The following is an 18,802-nucleotide window of genomic DNA, read 5'->3' as shown; positions in this document are numbered from 1 at the left end:
ATCATTGTGTGGGCTCTCACTAAAGCTCCGTATGAGCCTTTGGAAAAGGCATCAATGATGGACCAGACAGTTAAAACTGCATTTTTAGTTGTGGTCACATCAGTACAATGGGTGTCTGAACTGTAGGCTTTATCCTGCAGAGAACCTTTTCTCAGATTTTCGGAGATTGGGATATTGATGCAGATAGTCCCTTCTTTCTTGCCAGAAGCAGTCTCGAGTTTTCACATCAACCAGGAAGTACGGTTGCCTGTCTTCATGCCCTCGAGGTCTAAGAAGAGTGACAAAGTTCTGAAATTGCTGGATGTTCTCGGAGGAGTGATACTTCATTATTTGGAAGCAACAAATGAGTTTCGACTATCAGATCATCTCCGTGCTGGTGGGTACTAGCTGCCGGGGCCAGCTGGCTTCAAAAGCAACAATTTGTAGATGGATTTGTATAGTCATTTCTTCAGCTTTTATTAAGAAACATAGCTGCAGATAAAGGCCAAATGGCCCATCTAGTCTGCCTATCCACAGTAACCATTATCTCTTTCTCTGAGAGATCTCGCATGCCTATCCCAGACCCTCTTGAATTCAGACACAGTCTCTGTTTCTACCACCTCTTCCGGGAGACTGTTCCATGCATCTACCACCCTTTCCGTAAAAAAGTATTTCCTCAGATTACTCTGGAACCTAACACCTCTTAACTTCATCCTATTCCCTCTCATTGCAGAGTTTCCTCTCAAATGAAAGAGACTCGACTCATGCACATTTATATTATGTAGGTATTTAAACAACTCTATCAAATCTCCCCTCTCCTGCCTTTCCTCCAAAGTATACAGATTGAGATCTTTAAGTCTGTCCCCATAGGCCTTATCACGAAGATGACACATCATTTTAGTAGCTTTCTGCTGGACTGACTCCATCCTTTTTATATCTTTTTTGAAGGTGCGGCCTCCAGAATTGTACACAATATTCTAAATGAGGTCTCAACAAAGTCTTATACAGGGTCATCAATACCTTCCTTTTTCCTACTGGCTATACCTCTCCCTATGCAATCTAGCATCCTTCTAGCTTTGGCCGTCACCTTTTCAACCTGTTTGGCCACTTTAAGATCATCGCATACAATCACAACCAAGTCCCGCTCTTCTATCGTGCATAGAAGTTCTTCACCCCCTAAACTGTATTGTTCCCTCTGTTTTTTACAGCTCAAATGCATGATCTTGCATTTCTTAGCATTAAATTTTAGCTGCCAAATTTCAGACCATTATTCAAGCTTCACCAGGTCTTTCTTCATTATTCACACCACCCGGAATGTCTACTTGCAGACTTTGGTATCGTCCGCAAAGACGCAAATCTAACCCAACAAGCAGAGAGTGACCTCTTGTATCCTTAAAGGCACATTCCACTAGGAGTATAGCATCCTCCTAGGTCAGTGGTCTCAAACTCAAACCCTTTGCAGGGCCACATTTTGGATTTGTAGTTACTTGGAGGGCCTCAGAAAAAAAAAATAGTTAATGTCTTATTAAAGAAATGACAATTTTGCATGAGGGAAAACTCTTTATTTTATTTAATTCAATTTCTATCCCATCCTCCCAGTAGCTCAGAATGGGTTACAAGGTTTATAGTTTATAAATCTTTCCTTTTGGCCAAGTCCTAATAATAATATTGTAATTTATAGCTAGAGACATAGGATCAATAAACTTTTATTTTGCTTTTGTGATTATGATAAACATACTGAGGGCCTCAAAATAGTACCTGGCGGGCCGCGAGTTTGAGACCACTGTCCTAGGTGGAGTATACAGCAATTTCCCCTGAAGAATTTTGTAGAGCAGTCACATGGTCCTCCCCCTATACTTTCACAAAGTTTTATAGGGTGGATATAGCAGCCAAATTGGATACAGTGTTTGGATCTTCAGTACTTTCAGCAGGCTCATCTGGGCTGCCCTAGATGGTGAGGACTGCTTGGATACATCCTACAGGTTCAAGACTGATGTTCCTATTGTACTAGAAGGAAAAATTAGGTACTTGCCTTGATAATCTTCTTTCTTGTAGATAGGAACATCAGTCTTGAAGCCTACCCTGTCAGATGTTCATTAGTCTGCTTGCTGTCACAGACATGTCAGTATTACTGGATATCTTGTTTCCTTTCTCTGTTCAGCAAGGTCAAGGATAGGGAGATCCTTTCTATTTTGAAGACACCAGTAGGTATCTTTCAAAGCTCAAAAACTGTTGCACTAAGGTAGGTGGCTTGTTTGTTCCACCTCATTATATGTTATAAATAGTTCATGATTTCATGTTAAATGTTGTGATAGAAACATAGAAAGATGACGGCAGATAAGAGCTATAGCCCATCAAGTCTGCCCACTCTATTGACCCACCCCTTTAAGTCTACTGACCCCCTTAATTATACTGCCACTCTACTGACCCGCTCCTTCAAGTCTATACCCTAGTGACCCTATTCCTTGACTTGACCCTTGTAGTGATCCCACATAGGTATCCCATTTATTCTTAAGGTCTGGGATGCTGCTGGCCTCGATCACCTGCATTGGAAGCTTGTTCCAATGCTCAATACTCTTTCCGTGAAGATGTACTTCCTGGCGTCTCCACGAAACTCCCCTCCCTTGAGTTCGAGCGGATGCCCTCTTGTGGTTGAGGGTCCTTTGAGAAGAAAGATATCATCTTCCACCTCGACGCGTCCCGTGATGTACTTAAATGTCTCAATCATGTCTCCCTTCTCCCTACGTTCTTCGAGAGTGTAAAGCTTCAATTTGTTCAGTCTTTCTTCGTACGAGAGACCCTGGAGCCCCAAGACCATCCTGGTGGCCATCCGCTGAACTGATTCAATTCTGAGCACATCTTAACGGTAATGTGGCCTCCAGAATTGCACACAGTATTCCAGTTGAGGTTTCACCATGGCTCTGTACAGTGGCATTATGACTTCAGGCTTCCTGCTGACGAAGCTTCTCTTGATACAACCTATCATCTGCCGTGCCTTAGATGAAGCCTTCTCCACTTGAGTGGCAGTTTTCATGTCTGCACTGATGATTACTCCTAAATCTCGTTCTGCTGTAGTCCTGGTTAAAGTTTCTCCATTCAAGGTGTAAGCTTTGCATGGATTTCCGTTTCCGAGATGCATGACTTTACATTTCTTGGCGTTGAAGCCCAGATGCCAGGTCGAGGACCAACTTTCTAATGTACGCAGGTCATGCGCCATAGTATCCTGTAGATTGCAGTCGCTTACTATATTGCATAGTTTGGCGTCATCAGCGAATAAGTTTATCTTACCTTGAAGCCCTTGAGTCAGATCCCCAATGAATATGTTGAAGAGGAGTGGGCCCAGGACTGAGCTCTGCGGCACTCCGCTGAACACCTCCGATGTTTTAGAGAGGGTACCGTTAACCACCACCCTCTGAAGTCTGCCACTTAGCCAATCATTAACACATGCAGTTAGTGTCTCTCCTAACCCCATCGATTCCATCTTTGTTCAGCAGCCTGTGGTGTGGGACGCTGTCAAAAGCCTTGCTGAAGTCCAGGTATACAACATCCAAGGACTCTCCCAAGTCCAGCCTTCTTGTACCCAGTCAAAGAAGCTGACGAGATTGGATTGACAGGACCTACCCTTGGTGAATCTATGTTGACTGGGATCCCGGAGACACCTCATTCAAGATCGTATCTAATTTATGCTTAATTAGTGTTTCCATGAGTTTACACACTATTGAAGTGAGACTCACCGGTCTATAGTTCGCAGTCTCTGCCTTGCAACCCTTTTTATGCAGAGGAACGACGTTAGCTGTTTTCCAGTCCAAAGGACCTTTCCCCGTACTTAGTGTGAAATTGAAGAGCACGGCCAACGGTTCCACCAGAACATCTCTCAATTCTCTGAGCACTCTTGGGTGTAAATTGTCCGGTCCCATGGCCTTGTTCACTTTGAGCCTTGTCAGTTCGCTGTAGACGCCTCCTGGTGTGAACTCAAAATTCTGAAACGGGTCTTCCGCGTTTTGTTTTGCCTTTAACTGTGGTCCATGTCCCAGTGCCTCGCAGGTGAAGACTGAGCAGAAGTATTCATTTAGTAGTTCGGCTTTTTCGGAATCCGCTACCGCATAGTTTACGTCCGGTTGTCTAAGGCGTACTATCCCGTCCGTGTTCCTTTTCCTATCGCTAATATACCTTAAGAAGGATTTGTCCCCTTTCTTAATGTTTTTTGCCAGAGTTTCTTCCACTCGAAGTTTGGCCTCCCTAACTGCCGTTTTGACCGCTGCAGACTTGGTCCTATATTCAAGTTTCAAGTTTTCAAGTTTCAAGTTTATTTCATTATTCTACTTTAGCTGCTCTTTTCTGCGTACGCTTGTAGGAAAGAAATGCTTTTTTCTTCTCCTTAACGAGGTGCGAGATCTCCTTAGTGAACCATTGGGGTTTATTGTTTCTTTGCCGTTTATCTACTGATTTTATGTAGCGACTACCGTATTTTCACGCATATAACGCGCGCATTATACATGTTTTTACAAACCGTGCATACCCTTGCGCGGTATACGCGTGAGCGCGTTGTACAAATTTTTTTTTACATAGTTCACCCCCTGCAGGACCGCTCGCATGCACCCGCACCCCCACCCCGAAGGACCGCCGACTCCCCGACACGATCGGGGCAAGAGGGAGCTCAAGCCCTCTTGCCCCAGCCAACCGCGGCACCCCCGACACGATCGGGGCAAGAAGGAGCTCAAGCCCTCTTGCCCCTCCCCGACACGATTGGGGCAAAAAGGAGCCCAAGCCCTCTTGCCCCGCCGATTCCCCAACTCCCCGACAATATCGGGCCAGGAGGGAGCCCAAGTCCTCCTGGCCCTGGCGACCCCCCCCCCCCCCCCCCGCTAGTTGTTCGGGCCAGGAGGGAGCCCAAACCCTCCTGGCCACGGCGACCCCCTAACCCCACCCCGCATTACATTACGGGCAGGAGGGATCCCAGGCCCTCCTGCCCTCGACGCAAACCCCCCTCCCCCCAACGACCGCCCCCCCCCAAGAACCTCCGACCGCCCCCCCAGCCGACCCGCGACCCCCCTGGCCGACCCCCACGACACCCCCACCCCCTTTCCCCGTACCTTTCTGTAGTTGGCCAGACAGACGGGAGCCAAACCCGCCTGTCCGGCAGGCAGCCAACGACAGAATGAGGCCGGATTGGCCCATCCGTCCCAAAGCTCCGCCTACTAGTGGGGCCTAAGGCGCCTGGGCCAATCAGAATAGGCCCGGGAGCCTTAGGTCCCTCCTGGGGGCGGGGCCTAAGGCACATGGGCCCAACCCGGTCCTTCAGGGTGGGGGTGCGTGCGAGCGGTCCTTCGGGGGGGGGGATGAATCGGACGTCGGGGGGGGGGCATCAGGCTTTCAGGGTGGGGACAGGACTTCAAGGGGGAGAGGAGAGTCGGGGCGGGCGACTGGAGAGTCGGGCAGCATGCACGGTATACGGGTGTGCGCAGTATACAAAAATTTCTGTACATAAATTTGTGTTTTCCGCGCGCTATACCCGTGTGCTCGTTTTACACGGGTGCGTGTTATCTACGTGAAAATACGGTAGTTGCTTCGTGTATGGATGATTTCAGGGACGACCACATAGCTTCCACATTACCGGTCTCTGCTTGGTCCTGCAGCATCTGATGGACGAAATCTCCCATGCGTGCGAAGTCGGTGCCCCGGAAATTGAGTACCTTTGTTTTTGTGATTGATTTAGGGAAGCCTTTCCTAAGGTTGAACCATACCATGTTATGGTCACTGGAGGCTAACGTATCTCCTACCGAGACCTCTGAGACGCTTTCCCCGTTGGTGAGTACCAGGTCGAGGATCACCTGGACCTAGTGGGCTCCGTTACCATGAGCAGAACAAATTTGTTTCTCGAGGAGAATCCCTGTACCCTTACCTGTTATCTTCTCTAGTGCTGACCATCTGCTTAGATATGAACTAAGGGAGGCGAAGCAGAGAAATGTAAATGAGGCTTTCTACTCCAGATTTTGCAATCAGAGGTACACAACTCTCAGGTTCAAGACTGATGTTCCTATCTACTAGAAAGAAGATTAACAAGGTAAGTACCTAATCTTCCCTTTGCTATATACCCTTGAATTCTATAAATGGTGCTAAAAATTGTATGCATGCAATTTAATGGAATAAGGAGCCAATTATCACCAATAATTGGGCTTCTAACAATTATTGGAACTAACTGGAATCAATTATGTGTGCATATTTGTGTGGCCATGGAAGGTATTGGGTGGATCGGGGGCGTTCTGTAATTTGTGTGCACTGATACAAAATAAGGGAGATCTGTTCCTAATTTAGTTGGTATAAATGGTTGTGCCTGAAGTTAAATGCAGTTTTCAATGCCAAAGTCTGTGACAAATTTTCAGTGCCATTTATAGAATTCACTCTAACTGTATTGGATAAGCATATGTAATTATAAAGTGAAATACAACCTATCAGATTCTGCACATTCCATCGTCCATATTTTCCTGTTATGATGTCTAGCTTTTGAAAAGTTTCTTTCTCTGTTGATTTTTCAGGTGCCTAAGAGTAAATCCAAAAGGATTAGATGATGAAAGCAAAGACTACCTGTCGTTATATTTACTTTTAGTCAGCTGTCCAAAAAGTGAAGTCAGAGCAAAATTCAAATTTTCTCTCCTAAATGCTAAAAGGGAAGAAACAAAAGCCATGGGTAGGTTGCACCTCAAATAACGAAATTTCAAAGATACCTGTGTATAAAACATTTGTAGTTTGTATAAGATGTTCTAAGGGTTATGCGCAACTGTCTGCTTTAAGTCCATCTTGTTTTGTGATGAATGAAGGTGGTGAACTGTGAGACGTTTTGATAATACTATTGTGGAACTATTAGTGGCCCAGTGGAAGCAGAAATTGTGACTCGCTAGGGCTTAAATTATTTGGATTATTACATACATAATGTAATCTTGCAAAATCCAACATTTCAGTCTGGGATTTGATTTCTGAATGTTAAAAATTGAAGATGAGGTCTGGTACATAGTAACATAGTAGATGACGGGAGATAAAGACCCGAATGGTCCATCCAGTCTGCCCAACCTGATTCAATTTAAATTTTTCCTCTTAGCTATTTCTGGGCAAGAATCCAAAGCACTACCCGGTACTGTGCTTGGGTTCCAACTGCCGAAATCTCTGTTAAAACCTACTCCAGCCCATCTACACCCTCCCAGCCATTGAAGCCCTCCCCAGCCCATCCCCCACCAAACGGCCATACACAGACACAGACCGTGCAAGTCTGTCCAAAACGGACCTTTTCAATTTTTAATATTATTTTCTGATTCTAGATCCTCTGTGTTCATCCCACGCTTCTTTGAACTCAGTCACAGTTTTACTCTCCACCACCTCTCTCGGGAGCGCATTCCAGACATCCACCACCCTCTCCGCAAAGTAGAATTTACTAACATTGCCTTTGAATCTACCACCCCTCAACCTCAAATTATGTCCTCTGGTTTTACCATTTTCCTTTCTCTGGAAAAGATTTTGTTCTACGTTAATACCCTTCAAGTATTTGAACGGCTGAATCTCCCCTGTCTCTCTTTTCTCAGTAAGTAAAATCTTCAGGGCTTGTTTTGAAACATGCTTAAGGCTAGGCCTGTTTACTAATCCTCCCTTTTACCAAGTTGCGCTAGAGGTTTTGGCATGGGCCAGCGAGTAAAGTGCTCCGATGCTTATAGGAATTCTATGAGTATTGGAGCATTTACTGCGCAGCTTGATAAGAGGATATAAATAACTAACAATGCCTGTGGTTTATTTAATAGAATAGAAAATCTTGCTAATAAAGACTGATTTTAAACTGGAAGCCCCAATAGATTCTTTTTGCTATATTAGTTTTGAATTTTCTTTAGCTCTAGACTAGTTGCAGAATAGTTTAGAATGCATATCTCCATAATATTTATGGACTTTTTATCAACCAAATTTATCATTTAAAAAAAAAAAAAGATTTTTGTAAATTTATCTTCAAGAAGCCAAGGCATCAGTTGTTCACATAGTATGGTTTATGTAGTTTTAAATATAATGGTCTAAATTGATGCTAGCATCTAGATTTTAAATGGAAGCAAAATATTAGCAAAAGCATTATTTTAGGTTTAAAATGGAATCCTCTTGTTCAGGCTAATGGATAGAGTATTTTTCTGTTATGGGAACAAAGGTGGCATAAGCTGGTATTTTGGTTTGTTTGGTTGTTTTTTTAAATCAAAATTTGTGTGTAAAGTACACTCCCCCTCCATATTTGCGGGGGTTAGGGGCAAAGCCGGCCCACAAATAAGGAATATTTGCACATAGCTTGAGGTCTGACTCTGACCCACCCTTTCCTCCCACCTCCTGAACTCAAGGGCCTTCAAGGGGTCAGAGCGTAGGAAGATTGTTCCTGCCTTGCTTCACAGTTAGACCACCAGGCTTTAAAAAGTAAGTTGTGAAGGGGTACGAGAGGCAAGAGAGAGGCGGCGGTGGGTCAAAATCGGCCCTAAATAAGTTGTGGAAGCTTTAAAAAGTAAGTTGTAGTGAGGTCCAAGAGGGGGATAAATAATTGAAGTTGCGAGTGCCAAACCTGCAAATATGGAAGGGGGAGTTTAAAACCTGCTTTCTACTAGAGATGTTGCACTGAGTCTCATGCAATATTGGAGAAACAAATATTCAGAATCTTCATCTTAAAATTGTCTTTGGAATGAAGGAAGCTTTTTGGTATCCGAGAGCCCGATTTCACAAAGTCTTTATCCGACTCTGACGATGATACTATAAAGGGGAGTCTATCTGGAGTTTAATCTGTAAAGAAAAGTAGTACCTACTTTCCTTTTATAGAATGCTAACATAGACCAGATGTGTGTATTTTAGGTGTGACCACCTTAGACACCAGTTACAGTGCTGAGATATGTTATTGTACCTGGATTGCTTAAAAAATAAAAGTACATTATTCTGAAACTTCTGTACATAATTGTGCACTCATTTTCAAACTACTAGAACTTTGCCATTTGTACAGCTGTGTGCACACACGTGCTTATAGGACAGTGATTTGGTCATTTATGTGGACCTTTATAGAATTACACTCCGTGGGGGTGAAATTTTAGGGGTCCTTGTAGTAAGCACTAGCGTGTGCTTCCCGACTTAAGAAGTCTTTATCATGGGGCATGCCCAGATATCCTGTGTTAAGTTTGCAATCCGCATGCACCAATTGAGTGCTAAAAAATGATTTTTTTATTTATTCTGTGGAGGGAGTGTGTCTGAGGGACAGAGAGTGGGCATTTCTGCACTTATCAGTGAACACAGCTACATTACGGTGCATTAATAGATTAGCACTTGACTCCCTGATACCTACAAAATAGATGTTGGTAAGTGCTCATTGTACTAGGTTTATGTAATGGCTGCGCATTAATGGCAACATTAGCACATAGCCATTAATTGAAAAAAAGGAAAATTAAGCCATTTTCTACCACTAAGGAGGGAATTCATCAGTGAGCGCTGACTACGTTAGTGCATCCTATTAGCGTTTGTTAACGCTCGTTGATGAATTACCCCCTGAGTGATTCATTTCCAAAGTGTTGTAACACAAGGAAATGGGTTGAAAGCATTGATAGAAAGATCCGTTGATTTGTGTGGTTGTGTGTGTGTATATACAGTATATGGAGACACACACAGATACACTTTTCTGTTTTTGCATTATAAAATAGATGATTGTGTGTTAATTCTCTCCTCGGTATCATTTTCTCCTGTTTGTTCCGTGCCCTTAACTGAAGGAGTCGAGTACTTGTTTCTTAAATGTTGTTATTCCAGTAAAATGCACTATTTTATTTTGCATTTTTCACTATGACTGTTCAGGAATGTTTAAGCCACTATGGGCTCCTTTTACGAATGTGCGCTAGGGTTTTTAGCGCACGCACAAAATTACCGCGCGTGGTAGTCGAAAATCTACCACCTTCTAAAAAAGAGGCGGTAGTGGCTAGCGCGCTTGGGAATTTAACGCACGCTATTGCATGCATTAAGGCCCTAGCGCACCTTTGTAAAAGGAGCCCTATATTTTCTTTGTGACTTTTACGGTTAAGCTTCTGCTTGTTTTTCTTTCCTGTCTGATCGAGTTTCTTCCATTTATATATGTAATTTTTGCACGTATTGAATCAACAGCCAGAAAAGCAGAATAAAGAACTTTGTCCCGAAAAAGCGCTAGTAAGGAAAATAATGTTTTTGTAGGTGGGTTGTGCTCTTTCTAGCCTCAAAAACATAATAAGAGAGGATTGTACTGGTATAGCCTTTCTTTAGTTTCTTCTTTCTCTGCATAATGAAGTTGGCTGTTGCTATAAGTTGACTCTGTTTTCATGATGTGTTGGAAGGGCACTGTGGCTGCTGCAATGCAAACAGATTATTAAAAACAATCCTTTTTTTTAAAACTGAAGTTGTTTATATATTGTGACTTCCAGATAATCTCTCATTCTTAACCTGCTCATATTTTGAAAATATCAAGGTAGTAAATTAGCATGGTTTCCAATAAGGCATGACATCTCTGTAATTTAAATGACAAATTATTACAAAATATTATTTCCTTGTTTTCCAAAGATTAAGGGCTCCTTTTATCAAGCTGCGGTAGGCGGTTAACTCGCGGAATACCGCCCATTCAACTGCCTGCCGCGCTAGGGGGTTAGCGTGCGATGAAATGTCCGACGCGCTAACCCCCATAGTGCACCTTGATAAAAGGAGCCCTAAGTTTGTTTTTGGTTTTGTTTTTTTTAATTATTCTAACTGTTACAATTCTGAATAGATTTGTTAAAGAAGTGACACTTTAAAATAGGACAGATGTAGAGCCTGATATATTATTTTTTTCCCCTGTACATTAAAAAAAAAAAGAGAGAGAACATTCTAAATCTGGTTGATAGCCTTTAAATTTAAGGAAGAAGCCATGTGGGCTACTGTTAGCCCAACATGATAATCCGATTCTATTCTATGCAATGAGACTCTGTGCTAAAATAACACGATTTAAGAGTAGCTGTGTTTTATAATGTCCCCCCACCCCTAAGAATAAAATATTTTGTTTAGATATTGAAAAGTACACAATAAGGAATAATGGGTATAGTTTTCAGGGGCTGATGCAGAAAGCTATTGTGAGCCAAACCGTCTTTATATGGCAGGATGCGCTGCATGAGGCCAGGTGCTACAATTTTTCAAGGTGGCAGCGTTGGAAGCAGGAGCGAGTGGTCATCACTCCAGCCTCTCATTTACTTATGATAAGGAGAGGGTGTGCCGGCCTGGGAGAAAAGTCAGGAAGTGTGTGTTGTGGGGGAGGGTGTCCCTGGATGCTAGAGATTTGAATTTTTTTAAATCTGGGGAAGAGGGTTAGGTTCAGGAGAGGTAGATATCAAGGCAGGGGAGGGGGCCTGTCTTGGGGGCAGGTGTTGCAAGACTCCAGGGAAAACCTTTTTAAATATTGGTGGTGGGATTCTGGTCAGGTCAATTGGTGGGGTAGAGACCACAGGCGTATTGTTGCAAATTACTGCTGCATTAAAAATGCATGTTTTATTGCATACTACATGCCTTGGTATTTTAGTCTTCTGAATTTTGCGGTAGAAGCAACGTGGCTTTCTTCATTGGCCCCTCTTTAATAAGAAGGTACTGTTGTGTTAAAGGCTGTGATGTTTCTTTTCATTTCTTATTTTCTAGATTACTTAATTTGATTTCTTTTCTGCAAGATTTAATCAGTCACTCCTGATTCTTAGTTTTGTTGTTTTTTTGCATTTTTTCTATGTTTTGTTTTTAACTAGAAAGCCAAAGAGCATATCGATTTGTTCAAGGCAAAGACTGGGGTTTTAAAAAATTCATTCGAAGAGATTTTTTACTTGATGAAGCAAATGGTCTTTTACCTGATGACAAACTTACATTATTTTGTGAGGTGGGTACTGCTTTCCATTTTTTCCTGAATGATGTAAAATGGTGTGTTTATACAAGCTGGAAATAGTGTATTTTAACCAAATGTCTACTTTTGTATTAAAATTTCTGCTGCTCATTATGATGGCCCTCTTTTACTAAGGTGCACTAACCAATTAGCGTGCGCTAAACTCTAACACATCCATAGACTAACATGCATGCGTTAATGTTTAGCACGTGCTAATCGGTTAGCACACCTTAGTAAAAGAGGGGCTATATATTTTCTTTTAAACTCAAATAATGCTAAAATTAGCTAGCAATCACTGTGTCATCCTAGTAAAGGCACTGCTTTTTTTAAAAAAAAAATTCTTTTGGATCAGGTGGTTAACATTGGTACAACAAAAGGTATAATATAAAGCAGATTCTTAATAAAACATAGGACATCATCTCTTGCAGGTGAGAAATCTGATGATGCATTGCATACCTATGTATTTTAGAAGCTAAGAAAAAGACTAAAAGATGTTAACGAGAGACCCTCTTTACTTTTGGGGCATAGACTTGCATGTATTTTTTGACAAAACATGCTGTATATTCAAATTTCTAGTACAATGTGTCTAGTAGTCCTGAACACTAAGGTTTTGTATCTGAACTAGCAAGTTGCTTGCAGAAAACTGTCAATCATGTTTTCAACTCCACCTCCTTCCTAGGGAGCTGCTTTTGCCCCCTCGTTTTGTTTTCTGAAAGCAAGTTGCTTAGAAGTGTTTTTGATCAGCTTTGTGGTTTTATTCTTTTTGGCCATTTTTTCTCAGTGTTCTTTGGAGACTCAATGCCCGGAGGTTCCCAGTTGGCGAGACCTCTGCCTGTGAGAAGACGCAGACTCGCTTGGCAGAAGTTGTCTGCTAGCAGGATCAGCCCTTTGGGACACCTGGCTAGCCAGCCTGTTTTTATAGTTTTTGAGCTCGGGGGGGGGGGAGGATTTTACAAACCGTGCGCGTTATACGTGTGAGCGTGTTATCCCCCTTTTTTTTTTTTAACATAGTTCCCACCCACCCCACCCCCGATGTCCGATTCACCCCGCAGGACCGCTTGCACCCCCACCACGAAGGACCGCTCGCCCTCGAACACGCACCCGCACCCCCACCCTGAAAGACCGCGCAGTATATGAGTGAAAATACAGTACTTCGTAAAGTTAATAGCTAATAAGAATAATACATCTTATCAATGCTACAATTAGAGCATTCCTATTCCCTGTCTCCCCCCTCCCCCCCAAGAGACCTGGTTCCAAAACCATAATGGTTAGATAGTTCTTTCATAAAGCTTCTTTTTCCAATTCAATATAACTCTCCCATATGTCATTAAATTTTGCCCATTGATTAGTTAAAAGGGCAGAAAGTCTATATTTTTCACACACTATTCCTAAACGTTCCCTCACATCTCTTAAAGTAGGTACATTTAACATATGCCATTGCTGAGCTAATGTCAGTCTAGCAGATATGAATGCCAAGTCCAAAAGTTTAGATCGAGAAAATGTTACACCTTCTATTCTTACTCTCAACAATGCCCTTTCAGTATTATGCTTAAGTGGAGTCTGAATTAGTCTGCTTACATACTCGAAAACTTGCTCCCAAAACTTCTGGACCCTTTGACATTCCCACCATATATGATAGAATGTACCTCTTTTGCCACATCCTTTCCAACAGTTAGCATCACTCTGCTTGGTATATTTACTGATTAAAACCGGGGTAGTGTACCAACGTACTAGGAGTTTAATAGCATTTTCCACCAAGGTGGCAGCCCTAGCTGTCTGAAAAAGATGTAATGCATTTACCCTCACTCATCTATGGACCATTCCTTCCCTAGATCTTTTTCCCATGCTTTGGTTGCTTTATCTGCATTTATAATTTAATATAGCCAGGAAGCACACCCTTTTGCTACTGGTTTTCTTAACCTTTTTTCAAATTCAGATTTCTTTAAAATTCCATTGCTCTTCATCTTATATGTTAATATATAATTTTTTATCTGAAGATAAGGGAAAAGATCTCTCGTTTCTAATTGAAAATGGTCCTGGATATCTATAAAGGCTTTTACCTCACCTTCTTCTACTAATTGGCCAAAACATGCTAACCCTTTTGCCTCCCACTTCTTAAAAATTCCCCCCTCCCTACCTGGTATAAAATCTTGTGCATATAATATAGAGGAGAAGAAAATACCTTTTTCTCTACCTAGAAGTTTTTTCTTAACACTTTTCCAGATTTTCAGGGAACACTTACTGAAAGGATTATTTATATTTAGTAAATCTTTTTCTCCCACCCATGGTAAGTATTTCAACTTTTTTATACCTTCTTTCCCATCTATCATTGCTTGTTCTATTTTTACCCAAAGCTTAGAACGAGATGAATGCCATTCAACTATTGCTCTCAGCTGTGCTTCTTTATAATAATTCTCCAAAGAAGGTAAACCTAATCCTCCTTCCACCTTAGACTTATACATTGCCTGCTTTCCGACCCTTGGCCGTTTTCCTCCCCATATAAATTTCAATATCATTTTATTCCATTTTTGAAAAAAACTGTTTTGGAATTTCTATCAGTAATGCTTGAAATAAATAAAGAAACCTAGGGAGAATCATCATCTTTACCACTTCCATACGTCCTAACAAAGAGATGAATAGCTTATTCCATCTATCTAAATCTTTCAGAATATCTTTTACCAATTGCATATAGTTTTGTTGGAACAAAATGTCCAATCTGCTCCCAAAATTATTCCCAGATAGCGAATAGAGCCTTTTACCCATCTCAGGGATATTGATCTTTGTAATTCAGTAATTCTCTCTGTTGATGCTGAAATATTCATCACTTCCGTCTTATCTAAATTAGCTTTAAACCCTGATAATTGGCCATATTCACTCATAATATCTTTAAGCATAGTTAGAGTCTTCTCAGATGCCTCAACAATAGCTAGCATGTCATCTGCAAACAAAGAGAGCTTTTGCTCTTCACCCGCCACCCTCTAGCCTTTTATCTGTTGAGACTGTCTGATTTTCTGTGCTAAAGGCTCAATGGTTAATGCAAAAATCAAGGGGGACAGCGGGTAGCCTTGCCTTGTCCCTCTTTGAAGTTCGAATGTAGTGGAATAGGTTCCATTTATTTTAACGCATGCTAATTGGCTATTGTATAGTATAAATATCCAATCCCTATACCTTTTCCCAAGGCCCCTATGTGCCAATACTGCGTCCGTAAACCTCCATTCGACTCGGTCAAATGCTTTTTCAGCATCAACTGAGACTGCCATCCACCCTGTTCTTTATCTCTTAGCCCTCCATACCAAGACTAGCACCTTCCTAATCCCATCAGATGCTTGTCTCCCAGTGATAAAGCCTACCTGATCCGGGTGGATAAGTGATGGCATATGTGATGATAGTCTATTAGCAAGGACTCTGGCCATGATTTTTGTATCCCCAATAAGGAAATGGGTCTATAGCTAGCACAATATGCATTATCTTTTTCTGTTTTGGGTATTATTGTAATTCCCACAAGTCTTATATAATATGGCAATTGTTCTCTATCTTTTAGATTGTTAAATAATTTTGCTAAGAGAAGGGGTTACATAAGATATAAATTTTTTATAGAACATTCCTGTGAAACCATCCATTCCTGGAGACTTTCCCAATTTAATTTGATGTATTACTTCTCGGATCTCGGCTTCAGTTATATCTTCATCCGATCTTTGAGCCTTTGAATCTTGAAGTTTATTTAGTTCTAACTGAGACAAATATTGTGTCAGGGATGTTCCCTGTCCCTGATATTCTGGTGTATATAGTTTCCTATAAAATTCCACAAACCTATCATGGATCTCCTTCTCTTTTGTTAGAAGATCACCGAGTTCGGATCATATGCCCGTAATATTACTTTGCTGAAGTTGTACTTTAATGCGATGTGTTAATATTTTCCTTGCCCGATTCCCAGATTCATAATGTTTAAGTCTAAGGTGGTTTATACTGAATTGAATGGCTTCATCTTCCATTTTTCCTAGAGTCATACGAGTCTCTTATTTGGGTCCTAATCTGTTTCCCACTGGTTCCCTTTTTACATTGTATTACTAATCCCATCAATTTTTCTCTTAGTTTTTTTTTCCTCCTTTTCCTGGATCTTTTTCTTATAATAGGCTATAGAAATTGATTCTCCCCTTAGGACAGTTTTTAAACATTCCCAAATCGTAATAGGTGAGTAGTGATCAGTACTGTTGTTATCTAAAAAATTTCTGATAGATTGTTCTATTTTCTGGACTACCTTAGGATCTTTTAATAGCGTATCATTTAATTTCTAATATTGTGTCCCCATTTTAGTATATCTCCATGTTATGTCAACCCATAATGGGGTATGATCTGTCCAACTGGTTTCCTCTATTTTTGCATCTATTAACTTACCTCCTAAGGTTTTATCCACCCAAATCATATCAATTCGGGAGTACACTCTGTGTGGTAAAGAATAATAAGTAGAGTCTCTTCCTAACATATGTATGTTCCGCCATCCATCTAATAAATTTAATACTTCCAGAAATCTTTATTGTTTTCTATCTTTTTTAGTTCTATTACTTTTAGTACTCGTAGTATCCCAGCGAGGGTCCAAGACCAAATTAAAATTCCCTCCTACTAATAATAATCCTTCTTCTTGTTTTTTTAAATTATACTTATAAGATCTTCAAAAAATTTCCCTTGATTGTCATTTGGCGCATAAAGGTTCGCCAATGTCACCTTTACCCCATTTAATTCACCTACCCAGATGATCCATCTATCTCCATCATCCCTCCATTCCTCCTCTGTCAGTACTTTCAATTTTTTTTCAAATAGTATTCCCACCCGTGTTTTCTTTTCCTACTTTTTATTAGAGGCCCAAACTCTCACCTGATAGTCTTTGAAATGGAACTTCTTTTCTCCTGGTTTTTGTAAATGCGTTTCTTAGCATATATCAAGTTTCAACCTTTTCATCTCATTTAGAAGCAACTGGCGTTTTTGAGGTATATTAAGTCCATTCACATTTAGACTTCCTAATCTTATCTTACTTTCATACATTCTTTCAAATTTCATTTCATTTTTTTCCTAGGTTTACAGATCTTATAATTTTTTCCCCCAGGTCACCTTATCTTCCCCGATATCCCCCTTACCCACCACAGCCCATCCACTCAATCCTAAAAAGAAAACTCATTTACTCTCCACACCCCTCTTCTCCCCCCGCTTTCCCTATCCCTCCAAATCTCTCTCGTCTTCTGTCTAGATCCAGACATCAGTCGATATGACCAAATGTCAGATCCATTTCCAGACATCAGAGTCGAAGAAAGTTAATCGTAACCCAGCTCTCCATAACTTTTCTTAAAAGCTATCCCCTTACAATCTCTTATCTTTATTTTGTCTAACAAAAAATAAAAATATTAATATCAGCAAATATTCTCATTGTCTCTGTAATCTCTTTTTTTGTTCTACTCTGTGCCATTTCTGACTTGGCGGTTCCATGGGTGGAGGTTGTAATGGATCCTTTTGGTGTTTTTCTCCTTTGGTAGTCCAAACTTTGGCCTGTATGAGTAGCTGTTAGGCTTCTGAGTTTGATGCAACTTTATGTAGCTTGCCTTCTAGCATAAAGGAGATCCCAAATGGATAGTGCCATTTGTAGCAAATATTATTCTGTTGCAAGCATCTGGTTACTTCACAGCGTCATTTCAAAGTCGCTGAGGAGATATCTGCAAACAATTCCACTTTTGCATTATTCCACATCAAATGGCCCATTTTCCAAGCTGCTTGCAGGATTCTCTCCTTCTGTGGATATCTTAGGAAGCATACTATTATATCCCTTGGCCTCTCCGATTTACGTGGTCCCAGAGCTCGATGTATTCGTTTGAATTCTATAGCTGGAAGCTTTGCATCTGGGTTTTCTGCTTGTAGGAACTTATGGCACATAGCTTGTATAAAGGCTGATGGGTCTTTAAGGTCTTCCAATTCAGAGATTGCTCGGAATCTCAGGTTATTTCGCCTTGACCTATTTTCTCCATCTTCAACTTTTAGGAGTAACTCTTCTTCTGATAGGTCTATTTGTTTGCAATGTTGTTGAATTTCTGGTATCTCCTGTTCATGCGAAATATCCCGCTCTTCAAATTCTTGGAGGCTCTGACTCGTATCATCTTTTTTTTTTTTTTTTATGAAGGCCATCAATATTTATTTTGATATCAGAGGTGAAGACTGCTAGTGAGAGCTTCATATCAACCATCCATTGTTGTAAGTCCCCCTTACTGGCCACTGCTGAACATGTTGAGGGAGATTCTAGTAGCTCTAAAAGTTCTTTTGCCAGCATAGTTGTCTCCTTCTTCATGTGTTAAGTTTTGTTCTGCAGCTGGCACCTCAGTTACATCTTCTGCTTGGTAGGTAAACATTTTAAGGTCAAGCCTGTTTTTTTTGTTAACCATATTCCCACAGTTAAAGTGGCAATTATATTTAAATGTAAATTCTCAAAAACACTCTTAGGCCTCACCAGTGCCAAAAAGCCTTCAGGGGATCTTTATGTTTAACCTGTTTACAATTTCAAGCAGTGCTTCCTCTCACTCTCCTCTCAACCCACAATCAACCGTGGCTCTCAATTCAGGAAAGGCAGGTCAAAAACAACTTATCTGCATCAGAAGTCATCTGCTGGTACAATGCAGTCTTGCCCCTATTTTCTCAGCTTTCTGCTGGTTCGGACAGTCGCATCTCCTCCGGGGCTCCGCTCTCCCCACACTGGGCTCCGAAACTCCAAGCCAAACCTCATCGGTCAAAACAGCAGTCAGGGAGGCCAAGCTTCAAATGGAAGAAACTCTAGTGAAGAACATTAAGAAAGGGGACAAATCCTTCTTCAGGTACATTAGCGACAGGAAAAAGAACACAAACGGGATAACACGCCTTAGAACGCCAGACGGGGATTATGTGGAA

The 18,802-nt window shown here is 41.3% G+C and overlaps 1 protein-coding gene across 4 annotated transcripts in view; it reads left to right on the top strand.

Moving 5' to 3' along the window:
• Positions 1-18,802, top strand: part of SPOPL (speckle type BTB/POZ protein like) — an 82,002-nt gene that overhangs the window by 9,314 nt on the left and 53,886 nt on the right. For all 4 annotated transcript variants that reach the window (XM_033947016.1, XM_033947018.1, XM_033947015.1 and 1 more), the window contains exons 4-5: positions 6,516-6,667; positions 11,751-11,878. In XM_033947016.1, the coding sequence (XP_033802907.1) occupies positions 6,516-6,667; positions 11,751-11,878 (280 nt within the window). The remainder of the gene's footprint in view (positions 1-6,515; positions 6,668-11,750; positions 11,879-18,802) is intronic.

This window comes from Geotrypetes seraphini, chromosome 5 (assembly GCF_902459505.1).
Source record: "Geotrypetes seraphini chromosome 5, aGeoSer1.1, whole genome shotgun sequence".
Taxonomy (NCBI): domain Eukaryota; kingdom Metazoa; phylum Chordata; class Amphibia; order Gymnophiona; family Dermophiidae; genus Geotrypetes; species Geotrypetes seraphini.
Note: the sequence above shows the minus strand (reverse complement) of the source record. Positions and strands in the feature narration are given on the sequence as shown.